Source organism: Symphodus melops (genome assembly GCF_947650265.1).
Source record: "Symphodus melops genome assembly, chromosome: 3".
Classification (NCBI taxonomy): Eukaryota; Metazoa; Chordata; class Actinopteri; order Labriformes; family Labridae; genus Symphodus; species Symphodus melops.
Window position 1 is genome coordinate 14,661,021 of NC_136693.1, and position 24,258 is coordinate 14,685,278.

Sequence of the window (24,258 nt, forward strand, 5' to 3'; positions counted from 1 at the left end):
CTAGCAAAGGTTGGGTTCATTGAACTGATAATGGGGTTTTTTATTACTCAAAATACCCTAATAACATTGTGTTTAAGAGAAACTATTTTGACTCTTGAAAGTTTATAAAACATGTAAGACATTTAATTAGTAAGTTTTATTTGAATGTTTAAGATGAGTGCATGCCTACATGCAAGAAAACACACTGAACAGACTGTAATTTGATTTAATTACTGTATTCCGCTACACGTCAGGGGCAAACACTGTCACTGTCTTTACATTTATTTAGGACCTACTAGTCATTGTTAACTTTTTACAGATATTTTTTAAATTAAAACAATAGTAGGCCTAATTCAATGTAAAATTATGCATATGCAAATGGGTCAGTTAATCTGTGAAAAAAAGTCAAATTAGCCTTGCTTAATTTTTATAATGCTGATTGAAGGTGAATGTATAAATAATAGCGTCCTATTTGTACATGACTTATGAAGTTAATGCTATTTTGAAATAGGCTAACTGGACATCACTGCACTGTTTTGTGTTTACTATAGATTAACCTACTTATATAGTTACATTTTATCGTAACACTTTGATCAGAATCATGAATTCCGTTTTTCTAATTCCCAACTGGAAGTCATACTAGGCCTACAGTAGCTATGCTTATATAACAGTTTTTGTCTTTCTTTGTTAGTTTACTTTAAATGTTTTATTGTGTTCTGTCCCATCACGCCCATCCAACATGTAAATAAAAAAATAAAAAAAACTCCACCACGTAGACTAGATGACAGTGCTATTAATATTTAAACCCGGTTTTGTGTTAAACTTCAATCCTGTCCAGAATTACTAGCGTCATGTCTTTTCAGATTCTCAAACAGCTCGAGAGATAATAACAGGAACACAAGAAGGCATATTTTGCCATTTAAACGCTCTTTCATTTGAATAATCTTTCATGGACGTGATTAAAGCTCAACTGCTGTGACGTAGACGAGCTTTAGGTGAGTCTCGCGCAGCTAGCGCTTCTTCCCTTCACTTCCTCTCGCGCGCCCCTCCAGCCTGCCTGCCTGCCTTCGTGAAAAGAAACGATGAAATCGCTCGCGCTCGCTGTCATCATCACCATCAGCGCCGCCCTGTAGAGAGAGAGAGAGAGAAAGAGAGAGAGAGAGAGAGAGCGCTCCAGCCCCCCCTCCTCCCCACCTAACAACAACCCAACCCTGCAGGCTCGAGCACAACGACCCCACCCCCCAATCCCCTCTGAGAGGAGACGGAGCGAGAGAAGCGCATACGGAGTCACGGAGAAAATACTGTTTCGGTATCCCGGCTCTGTTTAGCCCTCAATCCGGGCCTAATGCTGTAGCAGACGGCACAAGAGGAGAGCTCGAGCGAGAGACAACGCACTGATTGAGAGTCGGCGAGGGACAGGGCGGACCGGAGAGACGACGGGATTGCTTATTCGCCTGGAAACATGGGATGTACACTGAGCGCCGAGGAGCGCGCGGCTCTGGACCGGAGCAAGGCCATCGAGAAAAACCTGAAAGAGGACGGGATGGTCGCCGCCAAGGACGTCAAGCTCCTGCTGCTCGGTAAGAGAAGAGTCTCTCACGCTGCGGGGGGCTGCAGCGCCACGGCCCGGCACAGCTCGGTCTGGTTGTGGTGACTGCATGGGGCGGAGGTGCTCTCCGTGGTACTGATTTCCCTGCCGGCTCTCACTCTGCCCTCCGTTTTTTTTTTTTACAGGCGGTGGAGAGTCTGGCAAAAGCACCATCGTCAAACAGATGAAGTAAGTGTTGAATCTTTAATCTTTTTCTGACAATTTTAACCCTTCCTGGGGCAGTCAGAGCAAAAGGCCCGAGATTGCGCCTCCCCTATCTGTGCTAAGGCAGGTTGAGCCGCCATGTTTCGAGAGGCCGTCGCCCCGGAGGAGTGCCGGTGACTCGAGCACCTCCTGCAGATCGACTGTGAGGCTGCGGAGGCCTCACCAGTTCATCGCAGGGTGCTGTTCACTGCCTGGGTGCTGAAATGTAGTTAAACAGGGTTTGTCTTTTCTCCAGGGAGTGTGCGACTGGGGATAGGTGGGTGTTGTTCATCTGTGCGCGCGTGCGCGCGCTTGTGCGCGCTCTCGTGCGTGCGTGTGTGTGTGTGTGTGTGTGTGTGTGTGAATTACATTGAGGTCACTACAGCTCCATTAGTGAATACCTCTGCTTTTAATCTTAATGGCTTTAAGTGCCCGATATCGCCGGGAGTACTTTGACTATAAAGCGGATTTACGCAGAAATATGGCTTCTAAAACCGCATCTAAACCTTCCCCTGTCTAAGCTAAATCACTCTTTGATGTTTTAAATCACTGTTGTTGTTTTCTATAAACCTCTTAGTTAAGTTTCTAGATGTTTCAATCCATAAAAATGTCGGTCTCATTGAATATTTCGTCTACCAATGTTTTTTCTTGATATCAATGTTCCTCCGTCAGGCTCAGCGCATCCCTCGGCCTGCAATGCACTGACTGCATCCTCCCTCCCTGCTTCTATCTCTTCCCTTTACCTCATTACCCTCCCTGTGGTCCCTGGTTGTCCATAATTCAATGCTGTGCCCTGAATGCAACACAAAGAGCCTGAAAGTTTTTTTTTTTTTTACAGGGTTACATAGATATATAGATAGACACTTGATTGATCCCGAGGGAAATTCAAAGCATCCAGTTGCAGTTTACAGAGACATGCACGACACAAAACATCTGTTAGAAATAAACAAAAAAAAAAGCTGCCCCCCCCCAACAAAGATTTTAGGAAACACCTACATTAGTTAAAATTAAAAATGTGCAATTTAAAAATAGACCCATACAAATAAATGTACTTAATCCATGCAGGGATTAAAAATATATGTGCAATTTAAACAACACCTATAAACAATTAAGGAACATTGGTGAATGAAGGTAGTGAATGAACAGTCAGTGCAAACATTAAAGGTGCAAATAATAATAAGATTGTCAGATATCCATTGTGTCCAACCAAAGGCTCTTAGGACAGCTGTGCAGATGAGAAAGAATAAAAACTGAAAAAAATAGTCAGAGTCACTGTGTGCTATTCTGTGTTATAAAAGTGAGCTGTTGTACAGTTTTATAACAAACGAGTTCAAGGGGATTTGATTGAGCTAGGTAGGCAACATATAATGCGTTTTACTGCACACGTTCTGTCATAAAGATAGATGTTTGAGGGTACATATATTTCATCATTTTCACTGGTTTCTTTATATCGTTTGATGGAGTCCTAGTTGTTAAAGACCCCTCACTGTACAGTTTGTGAAAAGGCGAGAGAAAGAAGTCTGATAAGCTACAACACATTATTCAACCAAAAAACTTATTACTCAGAATATGTATAGTAATGGTGTCCTGTAGCTTAAACTCTGTACATGTTGAGGTCGACTTAGTGCGTTGTTTATTCTGATTGAACAAGTTATCTTCACTGAAAGTTAATGTTCTGCTAACCAGCAACATCAGTTGCAGCTGCAGGATGTCAATGGTGTCTATTTATCACGCTTCTGTTTTACGAGACTGTGGTCGGTCAGTTAAAGTTTTCATCACTCTAAAATTCTGAAAAAACTGTTACTCTTAAAATAAAAAAATCTATCTTTAACATTAAGATAGCCCCTTAACAGTTTAGATTTGTGCCTGATGGACAGAAGAAAAAAACTCCCTGGGTTTCTCGAATTTGAAAAATGACTTGAAGAAAGTATCTGCAGATATTTCTGTTTTTAATAGTTATTTGCAACCGTACATAAATGTATACTTCTGTCTTTAGCTTGTGAGATCATTCACCTATCTTACATACAATGAATATGATCGGCTATGTTCAGTTCATTAGGACCCTGATGCATTAACACATAGCCAGTTTGTTATTTTACAGCTAAAAGGTTGAGTTGGCGAATCAATTAGCTGACTGACAAAATACTTAAAGCAATTTTTATAATCATTCACCTTTATGGTAATATTTTCTGGTTCTCCTCTTCTATCACGTTACAATGTAAGATCTTACATGACGGTGAAATAAATACCTTAAGAGTTGGACCAGATTTACTCATGTCCTTTGCTGCATGAAAAAAACTGCACCTCTACTTCTGTCTCTGCAGGTTAATGTTTAAATTCATGCTTTTTATGATGTTTGGGAAACGTGGTATTTTCAGGTAAGATGGTTGACTTCTGCCAAAAAACTGCTTTTCAAAATGTGCAGTGATAAGATGAATATAGGTCAAAGCATTATCCCTTATTTATCTTCCTCTTCAAACATGAATAAATGATCACAAAGAAGATAACAAGAAGCTGCTGAGTTTAAATGTGGACTGCAGGTCAGCAACAAGGAAGTTATAATATTTTATTGGATTCACTGTGATGGAGGTCAGGCTGATGGTGTGCTGATGGATAATTGAATGTTGACCAGATTATCAGCAGTTTAAGTGTGCCATTCCGGATGAAACAGGTAGAGTCCTGTTTAGTGTGATTGATTGGTGCTCTGACTGATTTCACTCCATTGCACATCATACATTATAAATGGCTTAAATATCACATTACTGTCCAATTAAAGATCAAAGACTGAGGATGTGATCAATTCTCATCCCATTATGTGCTGACCGACTTCAAGGTGCATTGTAGGATTTACAGATGGTATGCAGAAGGGAGGGTGAACTATGAAATTTACTGTATGTGCTGAGTTTTAATACCAAGAAAGATTGATCAAAAACTTAATAAAGCTCTGAAAGAACATATGAAGCTTTTATTGTGAAAGGACAACTGTGTGGGTCTGCAGGAGCATATGGATAAGTGTGACTTTCCTCTGTAGTCCATGCCCAAAGCTAACATCTGTGTGCGCATGCAGGATTATCCATGAAGATGGCTTTTCTGGGGATGATGTGAAGCAGTATAAGCCTGTTGTCTACAGCAACACCATCCAGAGCTTGGCTGCCATCCTCCGAGCCATGGACTCCCTGGGCATTGAGTTTGGAGACAAGGATAGAAAAGTTAGTCTTACCCTTCCATCTCTAATGTAAAGCATCTGCTTGGGTCAACACATCTAGTTGATGTCTGAGTGCGAGTCATATCGTCACATTCATTGAGCATTTTGCCAAGTGAATTTGCTTTGATGTATTTATTTATGAAGAATCATTAAACAAAATATGCAACAAGTGATAATGATGAGTATGTAGGTACAATTTTCTCCTATTTCCCCAACCTTATTAAATGTGTTATTGCAGGCGGATGCCAAGCTGGTTTGTGATGTGGTCAGTCGTATGGAGGACACAGAGCCGTACTCTGCAGAGCTTCTCACCGCCATGAAGCGTGTTTGGGCTGACGCCGGGACTCAAGAGTGCTTTAACCGTGCCCGAGAATACCAACTGAATGACTCAGCTCAATAGTAAGACATTAAAAACTTAACCTCGACCTTAAAAAAGTCTTTCTACGTCATTAAGACATTTAATCAACATTTCTTTTGATATTTGTCCCTTAGCTACCTTGATAGTCTAGACCGGATCGGGGCTGCAGAGTACCAGCCCACAGAGCAGGATATCCTGAGAACCAGAGTGAAGACAACTGGTATCGTCGAAACCCACTTCACCTTCAAAAACCTCCATTTCAGGTAGATCACACGGAGCTTCTGCAATAAGAGTCAGCTCTACTTGGCCTTTGTTTCTTTGTTTATTTTATCTAAGTTTAGGTCCAAGGGATTACATCTCTGAGACTCAATTGACTTCCTTCACTTTTTCCAGGCTGTTTGACGTGGGAGGTCAAAGGTCAGAGAGGAAGAAGTGGATCCACTGCTTTGAAGATGTGACAGCCATTATCTTTTGTGTTGCTCTGAGCGGATATGACCAGGTGCTCCATGAAGATGAAACAACTGTAAGTGTGACTCAGTTAATTTAATCTGAATCCTTCTGCAGCACAATCCATGGAGGTACTTTGAATGCTGTTCTAGGATGAAAACTGAGAGTCCTGGTGGATAAATCACTCAAAAAGTGTAACCTTTTTTCATTTGTTTTCTTTTACTTTCTTCTACTCCGATTTAAATGTAATGCATGAGCTTTCCATCTGAGTCAGATGCCTTTGGTTAGGTTAACAGAAACCTTTAAAAACACATCTTTCTGGAGAGATAAAAGAAAAAACCCTTTAAAAATAAGAATGTAGTACTATATCTGTAACCTTTAAGAAAAATCAAGATATTATTAATCAGCAACACTTTACCAGTTCTGCTGGATCAGTCAGTGATACACAACTTCACACTGTGTATTTATTCTTTTTGCAGAACCGCATGCATGAGTCGCTCATGCTCTTTGACTCCATCTGTAACAACAAGTTCTTCATCGACACCTCAATCATCCTCTTCCTCAACAAGAAAGATCTGTTTGCTGAAAAGATTAAGAAGTCCCCGCTGTCTATCTGTTTTCCAGAATACACAGGTGAGAGTCCCCAACGTTTCACTTCAGTGCAGAGCTGCACAAGTGCAGTGATGAAGATTAGTCCCTCACTGTGTCTGCTCTTCTCTCTTTCCTCCCCCAGGTGCTAACACTTACGATGATGCCACTGCTTATATTCAGGTTCAGTTTGAAAGTAAGAACCGCTCTCCCAACAAGGAGATCTACTGTCACCTGACCTGTGCCACAGACACAGGAAACATCCAGGTAGTGTTTGATGCCGTCACTGACATCATTATTGCAAACAACCTGAGAGGATGTGGCTTATACTGAGGCCGGGCCAAGCACAGAGGTTGTCGTGGAGAGTATGAGGTGTTAATAATGATAATTTTGATGATACTTAAACACATAAATATGTAATTCTACACGTCCAAATGGACCCAAAGAGCTGCCGTCAGACACCACACTGGATTATTGCCATGATTTGTTCCCTTCCTCTTTATTTTCAGTATACAACCCCACTTTTGTCTTTTAAACTGTGTTTCTGAGCTGAATGTTTCATGTTCTGTTGATGACGGTGTCAACATCTAGTAAGGTCAGAAGCGGCAGCACCAGGGTTTTATTCACTCGGAGCCTTGTTTTTGCAAACCCGGCCCAGAAATATAACATGAGGGGTGTGCAATGTCATTTTTAAACCACGGTGTGGCATACGGTCCCATTCTTTGTGACATTTTTATGTGCACGTCTCGAGGCATTTCTATCTGTACTGAATATAGCCTGCTGTGCTGCGTTTGAAGAGCTGCTGTGAGTATGAAGGTGGAGATGATGATGTTGTTGGGGAGGTTGCTGTTACTCGTGGCTGAGGGTCATGATTTGGAAGGAGGCTATTTTCACTTTCAGAAGGGACAAAGCTTCCGTCTCCCTTAGACCCACTCATGACTGCATAGCCTGCAGGTCTGTTCCACTCTCTGTTCTCCCTTTTACTTCGAAACATAATGTGAGAGAGGATTCTTCTGTTCAGAGAGACCGACCCGTTCTATTGGCCTCCTGTAACATGAAGAAACGCCTCTCAGCCAATGAAATTGAAATAAATAAAAATTGTCATATTGGTGCCATCTATGTGATGACAGACAGGATTACGATACAAAATTATTATTCATGCTCCTCATAATTTAAGAGAAATAATATTTTACTATCATCGAATGATTTCTTTATTTTAGCCTCATGCCCTACATGCCTCCTCCTACCTCCTGAGACCCTGTGCCACATATTTGTTTCCTGATATTAAACACTGAGGTACACACATACCTGTCTGCGGTTCAGAGGGTAGAAAGCAGCCCTCCAATGACATCTTGTTCTCTGTGTGGTGCTTGACCCTTTGATGTGAAATTGTGTAGAAATAGAAGACTGCACAAGGAGAACAATATCATTTGAAGAAGCCTCTGTATGGGGAGTCGGGGTTTTTTCCAAAACTCCCCAGATCAGGTAACGGGGAACCTTTTATCCATCCCCCTTCCTCACACGTCTGTCACATTTCTCTTCTCAGAGAAAAAGTACAGCTCTCTGTTTTCACCTGTGCACCCAGAAATTCATCCTCCCATCCCTGTATACTCTTATCTATCACATATCAGTCCCCATATCCTACTCTCCATTTTCACCTTAAAAGCACCGTACTGTATATATATATTATGATTATACCAGATTTTTTTTTACTGTGAATGTTTTTGTGCTGCATCCCATCCTATTTGGTAGTTTATTGGTTGCTCTCATGTGGAATGTTTGTGCTGAGCCAATCGAATGTTGTGTTTACATTAAAGCCACACTTTTCCTAACTATTCCTGTGTTTGTGGTCCGAGTCTGATTATTGTGAGAAAAGTCGCGAGGGGAGGAAAACAATCACAGCATAAAGTTTAAATGTATGCTGACCTGATTTAATCCGTGCAGAGAATTACGGTTATACCGGCAAATTGAGATGAACCTTATAAAAATGTATTGTTGGCAGGTGAGCACAGCTTTGTATTTATTGCCAGGAATATGTGTTAAAAAAATAAATTAATAAATATATCCGGAGCAGGTCTTGCATGGCTGTAGGGAAGCTCTTCGTGAAATGTGGCGGATGGCAGGGATCAGAGGCATTTCACAGCGGCTCTCAATTTATTAGGTTAAAAGTGTTCTATCAGCACAGACGAGGAGCTATTCATATATTGAATGACTAGGCTGGATCAGCTGTCTGACCTGCTTCTGTCACTTTAATGGGTATGATGTTCATTACTGCTCTGTTTCACTGACAGCCCCAGAGCTCCACTCTCAGTCCCAGTGTGTCCTCGTTTCCCACAGCCAGTCACAGGTAAAAAGGTTGGAACTCCCCGTGTGACACAGAAACGTTTTAATTACATATTAAAGGAAATATTCCTAGATTTTACACAGTGTTTAAATGAACCTTTTACCACCTGTATGTTGTAACAAAAAAATGCCATTAAAAACTGAGCCGACACTGATGCAGACAGATATCAGGAGGTGGAAGGCAGAAATCTGAAAACTCCACTGAAATCTCCGGGATGAGCAATACGCCCCTTTGTTTCAGACTCGAAAAAAAAAATCAACATTCCCTTTCTCGTGTCCATCTACACAAACCAAAGATTAACTTGTGAAGAGCATGAGATGGTGGGTTCTGCATTGGCACTGGTAAACCAGCACTCGTCTTCATGAGTTATAGTCTCAGCCTTTTGATGTCCTCACTTCTGAAGTCAATACGCAGAGCAAGAACCTGACGAACCTCTGCCGGGGTCAGCCGCCATGTCAGGGGGCCCGAGTTTGGACCCCAGTAGTCCAAGATCTCAGTGACCTGCAAAACAAAGAAGTATCCATGTAAGTCTGTGTGAAAAGACCGAATGTTAGAAATACCGCTCTGTGAAAATTACAAATATTTTAGGTAAAACGTTACAATTGAGTAAAATAACTTATCAGGCCAATAGTTTCCCCTTTAAGCACTACACTTTGTTTAACTAGGAGAATAAAGAATAAAAAAATCCTAATTGAGATTAAAAATCCTTTTTCAAGAGTGGTGAAAAAAATACAGCAACACAATTAACAGTCACACACAAACAACAAGCAGCCATACTTACTAACATAATACAAGATATATATATATATATATATATATATATATATATATATATTAAACAGGAAACATTTGCAATAATTAATATATCAGGCATAACGTCTACTGCAAGCTGTGTCTGCATTCAAGTCACAAATAAAGTAATATATTAAATATAACCTTATTGTTATTATTGATGCATTTAATTATAACTCGATTAGATCAGCATCTGTAGACCCTAAAGCCACCAGGATGCCCCATCTCACTCTTTTATTTGGTTGAGGGGAAGTGAACTGAAAAATGTAATACAATAGAGCCTATTAGACACTGAATAATCTACCAGTTAACAGTAACAGTGTTATCAAGAATACAGTATGCTGTATTATTATAATTTAGCTCCTGTAAACTGTATCTAGGTCACACCTACTAATAGAAGGGGTTTTATTTATTTTTACTATTTTCCCCCTTTTAGTGTCAAAGTAGATATTATGACAATAAAAATAAAACATTTCATTTTGTTTTGGTAAGAAATCCATTCATATGTAGGCATCAACTGCACACATCAGCCTTTAGATCAAAATGTCTTCAAAACATTTGACTCTTACTTTATTCAAATCTTCACCTGTAGTGTATAATGTAATTTAGGCTGCTTGATAAAGTACACATTACAATAATATAATTAACAGGTAGAATTAATGAAATACTTCTATGTTTGTCCTTCATCAATTGTGTTTAGATGAACCCATGCTCCTTCTGTGTTGATGTATATAAAACAAGCTTGATTACCCGCTCCAGGTTGAGAATGGTGGCCATTTGTGTGAGACGAGCAAACTTGTCCCTAATAGTCCAGGTGGTCACAGTGGTGAGGTACGCCACCAGAGACCGAAGCTCTTTATCAAACTGCAGACCTCCGAGCTACAACAAAACATAAGGAAGTGAACAGAAATAAAGGATTTAAATATGGGTTATATAAAGTATACGCATTTATACAGAGGTTTCCCATAATCTCTTTGTGCAAAAATAGGGGAATGCTATCGTGCAGAGTGGAAGCTTCTTCTCCTGCAGGCCTTTCTGGACTCATTAATAAATCATTGCTAGAGGATTTTCACCACATGTGTCACTGATGTTATGTGACAAGACGCAGAGGGTACCAGCTGCCACCTTGTGGCTGAGCCCTGCTCCTCACCCTGCTGAATGAGCACTTCAGGACAGTCTTTTCCATTGCAATAGATATCAAGCTGGTCATCAGGCTGGTTAGAGTGTCGTAAATAACTGGAGAGAGAGACATCTGGAGAGGACACAGACAGAAGATTAAAATACAGGAGGGAAGAAAAACATTAATATTCAGTCTAATAGCTGAGATCAGACAGTGTACCTTGAACTCTGCCATGAGCTGCTCCAGGTTTACGATGAGCTGCTGCACCCAGGGATCATTAGCTTCATAATCATTAAACTCCTCCTGTGAGGAACAAAAACAGTTACAGTGACACGTTTAATGACCTCTGATTTATTTTCGGGTTTTTTCTGAGAACTTTACCTCCTCTATGTTGTGTGAGATGGAGAGGAAGCTGCTGATCCAGGGCTTCACCTGAGGCTTTATGGCTGTTGTGTTTAACTCAGTCAAGCCCTCCTGTGAAATAAAATCACATCACAACATGAAACGTGCAGCAATAGTGAATATAACACTACATTAACAAGACACTGGATACACGTGTTGTATCACTTAGCAAAATAGGACAGACTTTGGCAAAGGAGTTTCCTTTCTTCCAATTTAAAATGCCCTTAACATCAAGTATTTGAAAAGCTATCATCTCTAAATTAAGATTTTAAATGAAAAAAACAAAAAAAACAAAAAAAAACATACCAGATCGCCAATGGAAATACACGTGTAAATACAAAACTCTTAACTGAAAATAATGGATCAAACAATGTTTGTCTCCTACCTGTAAGAGATCCTTGAACTTTGCGGATGTGTTGACGAGGTCAGACAGACAGCTTTCAATCTTGGCTTGGTCACCAGAGCCGGCGCCCTGATTGAACAACTTGGAGCAGTCGTTCTTTTGGGAAAGGGAAGATAAAAGTAAATATTTCAAACAATGACAAAAAGTCTGAATAAGGAGGTTTGAGAGATGTAAACCTTACCTCAAGGTTCCTCTTTAACGTTGTGATATTCTCACTGCACACCTCCACATTATTAAGTGTCACCTATGATAGGAAGAAAAATGAACTGGTCTGTTGGAATTATAGACGTGTTTTTTTTTACTTGTTCACGTCTATCTTAATGTCTTACTGGTTTTTTTTAAGTGGTAAAAGACTGTATATTGCTCTTTTGCCAGTTGTTGCTATTGGTTTTCTTTTCTCCAAATTACATTTTGAAAACAAAATTTCTTCAAATAAAAACTACTGAAAGTAAAGCCCAATCTTCCTCATACAAATCTTTGTTTGTGCATTTTATTTCTTAATCAAATAACTAACTAACGTATGTTTGAAATAACCCCATACAAAAAATATAAAAGTGTTGCTGGCCTAAGCAACTCAATTAACTAAAGTAACAATTACAAAGTAACTCTAAAAAATGAGAATGTTATAAGTGTGTATGTGTTTCTCTATTACCAGAAAAGCAGCTTTGGCGTGTTCAGCACTCTCGATGCCCATCGTGTTGAACTTGCCCTGCTGTAAGCTGCTCTGCATCAGACTGACGGCACTGCTCACACCACGCTGGATGTCCTGAAGCGTTGTAGCGGGGAAGCCCTGACGCAGCTTATTATACAACACCTCTCTGACAGGTGAGCAGAGACAACAAGGAGGGGTTCATATGGGCATGGGATGTGTTTTAATGTTTTAGAAAAAGTCAGAAAATGTTTCAAATATGTCAAGAGAAAAATTAAGCGATGGAACACCTGAAGTCAGACTCCAGCACAGAGTTAGCGTGGTTGATCATCGCACAGAGGCAGTCGATGCTGGAGCTGGATAACGCCCTGCTGATGCACTTTTTCACTATGTAGAAACAGTCGTCCACCATGCTGGAGGTTAGCTGACCCTTCTCATATGTATCCATAGTAACAGCCTATAACGGAAGATTTAAGATTTAAGATGAATTTTATTATTTCATAAACCAAATATGACACATCTCCTCCTTTTCAAGACGGCAATAATATATTAGATGCTAATTGTAAATGTTCATTTTTACAGTTAGCTATTATTGTCATCTACAATTTCTAAGATGCATGGACTCCTTGTGGATAAACAAATGCAGACTCCTGCTCTACTACAGCCAGAGTGGCACATTAAACTTTTGTGTGTCGTTGATCAAGAGTATCAGACTTACATATTCAGTGTTCAAGTTCAATCTTAATGTTGGGTGAGTAACAGACAAAAGGCACTTCACATAAGATCTACAGACCTGAGCAAACTCTTATAAATGATGAAGACTAACAGACTCTAAAACTGAGTTACCTTGTTGACAGACTCTCTCATGTAATACTCCTCCATCGGGATGTAGTAGCCAATCAGCTCTTGCATTGTCCTGCTTAGCAAACAGTGTTTTAGTAGCTTCTCCACATTCTGCTGATGTTCTGGGTGGACAAAAGAGTTAAAAGATACAACTCATTTATTTTCAAAGATTTTACAAGATTATTACCTTATGATAAAAAAAAATGAACCTGGGCATAGTATACATGAGCACATGTTTTGTAAATCTACCCTGTGTGACACTCTGAGCATCCCCAACTTCAAAGTCGGCCAGCATACGGCGTCGTAGAAAGCGCAGGTAAAGCTCTGCCCGGGCATTCATCAGGGTCACTTCTGTCAGAACAGGGTCAAGCTCTCTGTTCATGGTAAACAGAGGTGTCAACAAAAACAGAACAGGGACAAACACAAGGGGGACAGGAAGCTGCTGAGACAAAACACAAATACCTGGGCTCGATCCTGTCGCTGGGGATGCTCTTCATCATGCTGCTCTGGACAATCTGAAACTACAGGATGGATACAGGTTCATAGTGAGTACGGGGTTGCAGTGAAATCTATCATCTTAAATAGTGAAGAAGTTATACACACCTTTTTGTGGTATTCTCTCTGCTGGATAAACTTGTCGACTATTTTCTGGGCTTGCTGATCACATTCCTGCTGCAGGTGAGTGATGAGTGTGTACAGATGGCCTGGACCATAATATGTCTCTACAATCGGCTGATGAGTCTCGACCACACGAGCAATGCCTGTGAATACACACCAACAAATTACTAGAGTGCATTCCAGGCAAACAAAGGAGAACTAACGACACACACAGAGCTTCAGGCCTGTTTGTTCACCTTCCAGCAGAAGCGTCAGAGTGTCTGCAAATACCAGCAGTGCTCGCTTCTCGCCCAGATCTCCTCCTGTAGCCAGGTGCAGGTTCTCTTCTGCCTTTGATGCAAGCTGTGGCAGAGAAAACGGATATATCCGTTACTATTTTTGACCTTAAAAAAGACAGTTTGTGAGATCTGTATTTACTGTATGGTGTTATGTAACAAGTCCATCAGTTGAATAACATCAGATAAACTCACACTGCCTTCTCTTTATGTTTTTGTTTTTAAAGAAACAAGAAGCGATAAGTCATTCATGTGCTTTTGAAGCATTAAGCTTTCTGTTTCAAACGTATTTTTATTGGAGACAAAAGTATAACTTAAGGTTTACTATAAAATTAAGAATGTCTTCCACTTTTTAACCATTTTTGTCATACAGAACAAATAAACAAATAATAATAATAACAATAATAATAATAATAACAACTAAGTAAGTACACAGGAAAACAGACACAAAAAAGACAAAATAACCACATGACATTCCACAGATTGAACAACTCCACCATCACATTATGGTGAAATAGGTGGTTGTGTACTCCATTGCTCAATAAATTCTAGGTTCCATAATAGCATTAAGCTGACACAAATCAAGTGGGTGAAACATCAAAATCAATGAATTCCCGAGTTAATAAATTCATAAATCTTCAAAAAAAGTAAAGAATAAAGAGACTAAATGCTTAACTTAGATCATTTCAAAGCGCATTATGGCCAGGTGGTGCTGCTCGTCCGTTAAGTGACTTTGAGTGTTCATGGCTGCTTGAATGATGAACTGGAAATGACTTGCTGACAAATACCAGCTTTTTATACCCCCAGAATGTTGAAATTGAAGCCACATTGAAAAGGCTTGTCTTTTTGTATTTATGTAAGGTGTATCTAAGGTGCACTGTACACAGTAAGACCATGACATGGAAAACACATGTCTATCACCCTAATAAGATGGCCTCCCTATCCTATAACACCTTATGTAGGAAACCCACTGAGGACCTTAAAATATCCCTAACTTATTGTGAATAGTGTAAATGTTGCCATTTCATGTGTTGCACCAGAGTTAGCTTAGGGCTAGTTTACATATGCAGTCATGATTTACTTACAACTTAGATAGATCGATCGATACTGTATTGATCCACAGTGAAATTCAAGATGCTTCAATGCTTAGACAAGAGACTACTGACCTGACTGCAGAGATATTGTCCAAAGCGGGCCAGGCCCTGTTTGTGGAGGCCCAGCAGAGGAAAGATCTTGAAGAATCGTTCAACTTGTACGATGTCAACCGCTGCAACAGCTTCATCCAGCTTCTCAGCTACAATGACCTTCAGCTTCTGCTCTGCCTCCTGCAGCATTATCAGACTGGCATCCACTGCACTACCTGTGCAGACATGAAACAACGGTAGTGTTACAGGGCAAACATAGACATACTTTATGTTGCATCTAATCTGCAACCTACAATGCAGTGAGGAAGATCAAGCGTATAAAACTAAACAAAACCTAAAACAACATCTACACAAAAGGTAAGATTACAGTACTTCTTCACTATGACAGAAAGCGAGAGGACTCGTACTTTCTTCTCCCTGTCTGCTCAGCTCAATCACTGACTGGTCCAGAGAGAGGTATCGATGGATGTGAGCAGCAGCCTGTTCATAATCTTCGTTACGTAGAGCTGTCTGAACACCATCTGTGCAAAACTTCAGATCGAGGATGTCATCAGCACGCTGGATGACGTTATACAGCCGTGTCTACAAAAAAGAGATACAGAATTTATTTGGATCCCCATTAGTTGGTTTTGCAATAACAATTCTTCATGTAGTCTATACAGTAAGTAAACAAGACAAAACGTGCAAAAATTAATCTTAACTCACAATATCAGTAAAGAAGCAAAAAAAAAATCCAATAACAACAAACCAAAAACTACTACAATCCATAGTGACAAGAGAACGAAGATGGTTAAAACAGTAGTTTACCTTTAAGTATTAGACTGAAATTTTTCTAACTTAGTCGATCAAATATCATTCACACTAACATGTAAGATGTCACATGTTTACCAAACTGATTTCCTTTTTCATAACTCTGCTTCTTAATATCTTTTTGAAACTCATCTTATTAATGATCTGAGTTTAATGTAGTGGCTGTTTATCATCACCCTATACATGGCAGTAAAATTAAATATTCAATTAAGAAAACAAAATCTGAAACTCTCACACTCAGCAAAAAGTTGAAAATTATGAATTTGTCAGAGTTTCTTTATTGCGTCAACTTTTCATGTGATGAATAACTTGTTTAAACCAACAACAGTGCCCTTTGCAGGGAAATACATACTTGTTGGTTATGTAGAATCAACATGCGATTACTTACCTTTGCAAGGTCTAGCTGTCTGACTTTGCGGCTAACGTTTTCAGCCAAGCTGCAGGTAAACGTGATCATGCCCGACAGCTGGCTGGCATCTCCTCCAATCAATTGCAGGTTTGGCCTACAACAGAGCACAGATAATGAGGTTTGATGTGCAGATAAATTATGGTTATCAGGTAATTTCTTCAACTTCATTGATCTGTACCCCATCCTCTGCAGCGCCAGCATCTTTGTGTGGATAGACCCCTCCTGCCCCACCAGTCTTCCCAGCTCAGCTTCCACTTCTTTCTGCATTAGAGGAGAGGAATAATGTATGTGATAAACAGCAAAAAGAGATTTACACCTAAGTGTTCTTATCATCACAAGGCGCAGGAATTATTCAACAAATGTCAACGAATGCACACACTCGCATATGGCTATCTGATGAGAAAGGAGATGATCAGAACAGATATTATCGGTAGCTGAATAATCTTTCAACATCACACAGATCATAAAAACATGTTCTTTTGGAACCAGAGCATGAATCTATTGCTTAATTTAGCGATCTTAATGCCATTATTTCTTTTCTTTGTTTGTTAAGCTTACAACACATTCATAATATGGACAAACCATTACCATTTACTTTGTACATAGAACCAATAAAATGCCATTCTATAAATGGTGTGTCTGGTATCTGTATGTTTGTTTTTTTTGTTTCAATTAATGTGATAAAAAAAAATGTGTGATAATCTCAGATCTACCTTTAAATCAATATATCTAAAATGTGCCGACACAGACACATTTAAGAAGAGGGATTAAGACTTGCTAAATTGAAATAAAATTGAAACAAGATATAGTATAGTTATAGTTTATGGTTATCAGGTAAATAAAATGATTGGTTTAATTTTGAATAGGAGTTGTGTTCGTGTCATATGAAGTACTCTAAAACGTGTCTGAAATCATTTGTCTTTTGTGGCAGGATGGTTCAACAAAAAGAGTCACCAGAGGGTCACATTTGCATGGATTGTAGAGTCGAAATCAAGAAAACGACTACAATTTGGGGGCAAAAATTCAACACTTGACCCTTCACACATTTTGACAGTGTTGTATTTTGTTCTGGCTCAGCTAATAACGCCTCTCGTTTTTTTTAGTTTGGTAAAAAGATACAAAATAAATTCCCAAATATTACTGTGGAAATTGAAATTGTTTGTTAATGACTCAGTGTGCCATCATTTAATATAGTGCAGTATGTGTTAATATAGTGCAGCGCGTCTGCGAGTATTGTTTTGATCCAGCAGCAGAGTCCCGGAAGCCGTGGTGACGTCAGTGAATGGCCACGTCGAACAAACTCTCGTTAACGACTCTTTATACGAACCTCTTCTGCACAGAGCTGCTCGTAAACTTTCTCCAGGTCCTCCAGCTCCGTTAGGCTTGAGATGGTGTCCATACTCACTGAAGCCACTGAGCCAGAATCGCATCTTTTCGCCACCACGGGTCCGCTGTCAGCCATCTTCCGGACAGAGACGTACGACTCAGGAAAAGCCCACGTAATCAGGGCGAAGTACTCCCTGCGTTCAGCCTGTCAGGCAGGTCCTCTAAGGGTACCTAAAGGGAAGAAACCCTTCCTCCTCATCTAAGGATCATTTCAACTTCTTAATATAGATATTTCACTGTCTGTGTTTCAATTCAACATCAACCTACAGGCATTATGGGTCTTGTTTTGACACTACATGTCCTTATACACCTCCTGAGAGGTTAATCTCTGGGACATAAAACTGTTAATACGACGCATGCGCTGTACATCATTTTATTTGAAGTAAATCCAACATTTGTAATGATTTCCTTTTAAATGAAGGTTTAAACACATTTCAACAAATTAACCAAATGTGCACTCATTTCAAGAACTGGGTCTCACCGGACAATCTGCAATAATTGTTTTATTTAATCAGACATGCTTGATTTTTGCTTTATTGAGCACCATATTGAAAGCTGACTTTAAGGATCACACACAATAAAGTGATAATGACACTTTATCAAGATTCAAGTATGAGTATAGCAGCCTATTTTTGGGTTATACCAACCTTACAAACTAAAAATAAAAACACCAATCTTGGGGTTAGCTGCACTTTACTGTGCTTATAATTACACTTAGATTGTGATGTATTCTCGAGTATCTGCCCCAGACACTTCTGATACACCAAGCACCAATTCTTATCAAGATAAAAAGTGTAATGTTTGATGCCCAAGTACTTGAAGTTAGTGCCTACATTGATTTGAGATAAGAATATGGGAATACTGGGATGGAACATGGACTCAATTTAGTTGTAATTTAGCGTGGCTGATTCCCAAAAGTTATCAGAGTGAGAAAAATGTTTTTCGCATCATTAATATTTCAGTTATCCTGGAGAAACTGGTTATGCAGTAGGTTCCTCCTGGAAGGATCCATTTTTATTTCCCGTGATAATTTTTGCATCAGCTTGATGCTCTACTACAGACACAAGGAGTGGATAGCAACACCATTTGTATTTCCATTTATTTGATTGTAACAAATATTTAGTGAAATTGATATTTTTTACATTATTAAAGCTGGAAATCAGTCCTGAATGAAATTGTAGGAAGTCTGAAGTCAGTGATGATAGAAACATGTCCGTCCTGTTGTTTGATCTGAGACAGGAGGTCAAACAAAATTCATCCCTAGCTTTGCTGCTGAAGCTCTTCCCATTTCTTCTGCAACTCAGCCTTTTCCTTCTGCAGCTCTTCCCTCTGTTTACTCAAGTCTTTAGCTTCCTCCATCTGTGCGTTCCTCAATGACTCAATTTGCTCCTTCTCTGCAGCTGCCTCCCTGGCATTCACCGCACGCAGCTTCTCAATCAGCTCCCTCTGTTGTAGCAGAGCTTGAGCCTCCTCCCTCTGCGCTCTCCTCAGAGCTTCTATTAGCTCCCGCTCCCTCCTCAACAAACGTATCTCTCCTTCAGAGGCTCTCGAAAACTTAAACACACCTGTAAGAAGAAGGACAAATGTTTAGTTCCATCAATCTTCCGGTACTCAGCTTTCATTAGATGATTGTAGTACAGTAGCTGGTACACCAAACTGCTTTCTTCCTGAGAAAACTAAGTGACAACACAATTAGCGGATTGGTCAAGAACTTCAGTATATTTATAAAGTGTTTGAACTCGATGATAGTTACCTGTTCTTTAACTTTGTTCCCAATTTTAATATAAGAAAAAAGTGCTGTTAAAACATACAATCTTCTCCACGTGTATGTTATCTTTTCATTATGTTAAACTGAATGTTATTTCAAATCTGATGTTTAATTGATAAAAACATCTACCTTTATTATTATTGTGATACTAAACCAAATGTGTCCACTGCATGAAATACTTAAAGCATTCAAATACTGCCATTCCGGTCAGGTTTACCATCATGGTTTTCTTGATCATACAGACTGATTTTAAATTGATTATTTTCCTGAATTTCAGTTTGATTTCATTTAGGATTGGGTAAACAAAACCTTTGCATTTTTCTGTAATTCAGCAACATGCCTTTAACAAAAGTCAAGAATAAATTACAAATATAAGCCCTTTTCAGACTGCTTTTTTGTGTGTGCCGTAAGTAAAGTCATCTGTCATCAAGTCCTTCTACATTGATATTGATACTGCGCTGGCGTAACATTGGTGTCCCAGTCTGTAAATTCACACACACACACACACACACACACACACACACACACACACACACACACACACACACACACACACACACACACACACACACACACACACACACACACACACACACACACACACACACACACACACACACACACACACACACACACACACACACACACACACACACACACACACACACACACACACACACACACACACACACACCTCTGCTGAAACCACGTGGCCTCTGTTACTACCTCTGTGGACAAGGCAGGATCACTTTGTCCCGTGATTTTGCCTCTGTGGCATTTAGATTGTCGGTGACACGTTACGCTGGCATTCTGAATAGGGCTATACACAGCAGAAAGAATCAAAATATCACCTGGACATGGGCTCTTCTTTGTTGCTCTAATAGGCTCTGGTGGGGCAGGTGTGCCCCCGTTAAGACTTTGGTTCTGCCCATCAGTCCAAAGCTGTGACAACATCTCCGGGTGTCTCTTTGAAATGTGTCGATGAAGGTTGCTGGTGCTGCCGCCTTCAAAGCATTGTATTTTCTTCATGCAAATGCAACACTGAGCTGCATCCAAACTGTCCAAACGTTCAAAGTACTTCCAAATCACGCTCCGTCTACTCCGTCTACGTGTCATAGGGGGGTCACTGCTCAGCTCTAAATTTGTGATTTGTTCTGCTGGACCTCCTTTTGCAGCTTCCAGGATTCCATTAATGGCAGAATTGATATCAGCATTAATCACTGTGTTGAGGTTGCCTGAGTCTCCATCCTCCATTGAAACATCTGATAAATAAAAAAAGTAATAATTACAATTGCACCATGTGGTAAATGATAGATAAAGATGTGATGTATTTTTTATAAAGAATTATTTTAACTTCATTAAAAGAATTCTTCAATTGAGGCAGACAGTAAAGCCTTCAATTTGAGAAGCACATACTTATTTTGCTTGCTACATCACTTAATCAACATTTTTAAAATGTTAGCAATTCATTCTCTGCGATCATGTAGTTTATTCAAAATATTTTCCTTTTATAAATAATCCAAGCATCTTATTGATCTTTTATCAATAAATGAGCGGTGGGAATTAAGTGTATTTGTTTTATACTAAATCAGAAACATGCTGTGAAAATCTCAGAATTAATTTCAAACTTAATTATCACCTGGAAATTCTGTCTTCTCTGTCACCCCGACAGTCTCTGGTTGTGTCGATGTGTCCTCAGCAGCATCTGAGCCCTGTGTTGAGTGGGATGGCTGTGGGTTCTGCTCGTTAGAAAAAATCAGTGCAAACTCCAATGGGTGTCTCTTAGACATGTGTCGATGCAGATTGCCGGTGCTGCCGCCTTCAGAGCACTGCAATCTTTTCTTGCAAATGTGGCAACGAGCCGCAGACAAACTCTCCAAGAAGTCAAAGTGCCTCCAGATCACGCTGCGGGTACTCCGCCTACGAGGGACAATAAAGTCACTATCCGCGTCTTCATTTGTCATTTGGTGTGCATGTTCAGCTTTCAGAATGTCACTGATGGCAGAATTAACTTCTACTTCATTCCCCATGGTAAGGTTATCAGAGTCTCCATCCTCCAGCGCCACTTCCACTGAGATAAAGAAGAGGAAACAAAGTTATAATCAGGGTTGATAATGATTGATTAATCTGGTTTGTGAATAAAAAGTCAGATATTGGGAAAAAAAATAACCAGTAAATATTCCCCTGGCTCAATGTGACCCATTAGATTGGGGTTTTGTCAGACAAACGTCAAACTGAATTTATCATAACATGAAAGAAGACATTTGCATGCTCTTAGTGCAAGAGGTTGCAAGAAGGTTGTGGGTTCAAACTTGACCACACAGACCAATGTCTACTTTATTAGGCCTCCCATCCACTACAACATAAGCTTTGTGTCATCAAAACCCTACAACATAAAGCAAAATGTAAAAGGACAGAATGAAGAGAGAAGGAACAGAAACGCCTTAAGTACTGTAAGCACTTCAAACTTGTGGATAACCGAACCTGGCCTTGATCACAGCACCAACAAGGAAGACGTAAAAAACAAACATTGATAAAAATGTAATGTGATACGTGTCTGGACTTAATAAAAAACTAAAGAGGGTTCTTTAAGGAAACAACATCCTGGTACACTTCAAACCATCCAACACATTGAGGCAAAGCAATGCTGTTTATGCTATTCAGTGCACTGAGGAGTGCAGGGACTTCTACATTGGAGAGACGAAACAACCACTGTGCTACAAACGCATGGCCCAGCAAAGGAAAGCCAGCTCCACAGGACAGGATTCTGCTGCCCACTTACATCTGAAGGACAAAAGAAAATCCTTAGATGTCATGGTGCACATTCATGGCCAAGGAAGACAGCTGGTTTGAAAAGGGTTTTCAAGAATCCATCTATGTTAAGTGGGAAAAAACATCCCTCAACCGGGTTGGTAGTCTGAGACACCATCTTTCCCCAAACTAATATCCTGTTTTGAATAATCTCTCACAAAAAACCTAAGCCCTTGTCCCACCTCGGAACATGTGACCCCACTGACCCACAGATGACCTGAGTGGGGGTGTAAACAACTTTAGGCAAAACTAGGTCAACGACTCAGCTAACCAGTCTCATGTGACCATCCTTGATCATTAGCACCCTAATGATCCACAGAGGCTTACATTTCTAGCTCCGTCCATTGGTTATTTTAAAACTGAAGAAGTTTTTTGGAGAAGAGGTTAGAAGGGTTCAAGATCTTCAGATAAGTCCATGAGCTTTAAAAGGTGCTATAAAGCACTGATGCTCCTCTTTGTCACCATTGCCCAAGATGTAGAGACGAGTCAAATGACATTCTGATGTTCTTTTAGCAACCTTTAGGTAACTACTGATACTTTACTTAATGTCCAGCAGCCTTTTCATCAGTGCCATGTTGTGATGTTTTTTGTTTTTTTTGCTAACATTGGACATCTAACATTAGCCTGATTAACTTAAACAAATGATGTACTTTCTTCTAGATTGTTTTCCTCCAAAATGTGCTTTTTAAAATTTAGTGAAACAAAGTAATCCACACTTGTGAATATTTTCTTTCATGGACCATTTGAACATTTTGTGTTTTTTATTATTCTCTATATTTAACTTCTTTTAAATTATGTTTTATATTTTATATATTGGTAATTCCTTTTCATATTTTACTTTATTTAAGTACTTGTTATTTTAGTAATGTTTTTTTCTTTCGTACCAACAAGACAAATTCCTTGTATATGTAAAATGTACTTGGCAAAAAAACCCTGATTCTGATACATGTCTCAATGAGAATTTTTTAGGTTGTTTGACTGTTGTGTTTTTTTTTTCTATCAAGAGCAAAACGTGCTTTTCTGTGTTTACAGAGGCTTTTCAAATATTAATCAGGGAAAGCTGTGATGAAAGAAACCATACCTGAGCAGAAGTGTTCAGTGTCTGTCTCCATGTCTTGATGGTCCTGGATGAAGGTTCCCTCAGACACACAGCCTTTCAGCTCCCTGGCGGCCTTAGTGGGATGTTTGACTCTCCGACTTCTCAGCATGGCCGAGGTTTAGCCCAGAGTATGTTTACAGTATGGTTTATGTATATGTATTATATATAAATGTACAGCGCAAACAATGCACGGACTATCTGAGTCTGCGTGGAGAAACTCTTCACTGACTGTTTATCTATCGACTGTTCCGACTAATTTACACACTGTTTTCAACTACTTTTGAAAAAAAAAAAGTGTCTGCATTAACTTGAATAGGAAATAAAAAAAACACATAATTTAGGTTTGCTCTTGTTATGCTACACTCAGCCCCATGATGCATTGCGGTGGCAGAAACGTCATATCCGGTATTTTTTTCCACCTCAAAATCTTTATTGAAAATATATCAAAGACAGTATACCACATAACATAATATATTATGTCTATGGTATACCAAATGTATAGAAAGACAATAAAACAGCCAGGTTTAACGTCTTAATAATGTTCACCGTTTTATTGCATTTGCAATTGTATCTATCCGTTTTATATATTGGTCAACATATTTGGGAAACTAAATTGTGTATTGTGATTACATTTTCTTTTGTGAATGAATAATAAAGCTACTAGTGTGAACATATTTTACTACCTGTATAAAAACATCGTGTCAATGATTTGGGCTGTAAGAATTTGAGAACAGAGCGAAAATAAATAGGGCATTTAATAGGGGATTTTAGTCTTTTGTTGAAGTTACAAACAAAACCTGTCAGTTTTTCTAAACGAGTTATCAATTAAATAATACATATTGAAATAATTTTCCTTGTACCTCTGTTGTTATGCCAGGTTGTTTGTACATTTTTATTATACAGTTCAAAAACTTTTTTTTTAAATTTTCTAAATTAAATGTGCAACTCTCTAGTTGTACGTTTTAGCATCTTCATTATGGATGATTAATTAAGAATGGTTGGCTAAAGAGATTTA

The 24,258-nt window shown here is 39.4% G+C and overlaps 3 protein-coding genes across 4 annotated transcripts; 1 reads left to right on the forward strand and 2 right to left on the reverse strand.

The window, feature by feature from the left end:
* The first annotated feature begins 1,051 nt into the window (after positions 1-1,051).
* Positions 1,052-8,204, forward strand: gnao1b (guanine nucleotide binding protein (G protein), alpha activating activity polypeptide O, b). The gene is made up of 8 exons (XM_079339954.1): positions 1,052-1,559; positions 1,714-1,756; positions 4,839-4,980; positions 5,215-5,375; positions 5,469-5,597; positions 5,728-5,857; positions 6,261-6,414; positions 6,515-8,204. The coding sequence occupies exons 1-8, from the start codon at positions 1,442-1,444 to the stop codon at positions 6,700-6,702; spliced, it is 1,065 nt and encodes a 354-aa protein (XP_079196080.1). The 5' UTR covers positions 1,052-1,441; the 3' UTR covers positions 6,703-8,204.
* Positions 8,205-8,740: 536 nt separating this feature from the next.
* cog4 (component of oligomeric golgi complex 4) lies at positions 8,741-17,858 on the reverse strand. 2 transcript variants are annotated; one of them, XM_079339953.1, is made up of 19 exons: positions 17,507-17,856; positions 16,358-16,440; positions 16,159-16,273; positions 15,368-15,542; positions 14,982-15,175; positions 13,777-13,882; positions 13,526-13,683; positions 13,385-13,443; positions 13,172-13,296; positions 12,926-13,044; positions 12,370-12,536; positions 12,083-12,248; positions 11,612-11,674; positions 11,413-11,526; positions 11,007-11,099; positions 10,845-10,928; positions 10,656-10,757; positions 10,256-10,384; positions 8,741-9,214 (listed from the first exon to the last, which is right to left on the reverse strand). In XM_079339953.1, the coding sequence occupies exons 1-19, from the start codon at positions 17,639-17,641 to the stop codon at positions 9,080-9,082; spliced, it is 2,322 nt and encodes a 773-aa protein (XP_079196079.1). In that variant the 5' UTR covers positions 17,642-17,856; the 3' UTR covers positions 8,741-9,079. The 2 variants fall into 2 exon arrangements, with proteins under 2 accessions (XP_079196079.1, XP_079196078.1); XM_079339952.1 differs by having other exon boundaries at positions 10,656-10,928; positions 17,507-17,858.
* Positions 17,859-18,647: 789 nt separating this feature from the next.
* Positions 18,648-23,770, reverse strand: LOC306821637 (uncharacterized protein). Its single transcript, XM_079340179.1, has 4 exons — positions 23,226-23,770; positions 20,973-21,404; positions 20,185-20,595; positions 18,648-19,130 (listed from the first exon to the last, which is right to left on the reverse strand). The coding sequence occupies exons 1-4, from the start codon at positions 23,350-23,352 to the stop codon at positions 18,826-18,828; spliced, it is 1,275 nt and encodes a 424-aa protein (XP_079196305.1). The 5' UTR covers positions 23,353-23,770; the 3' UTR covers positions 18,648-18,825.
* Positions 23,771-24,258: the final 488 nt, after the last annotated feature.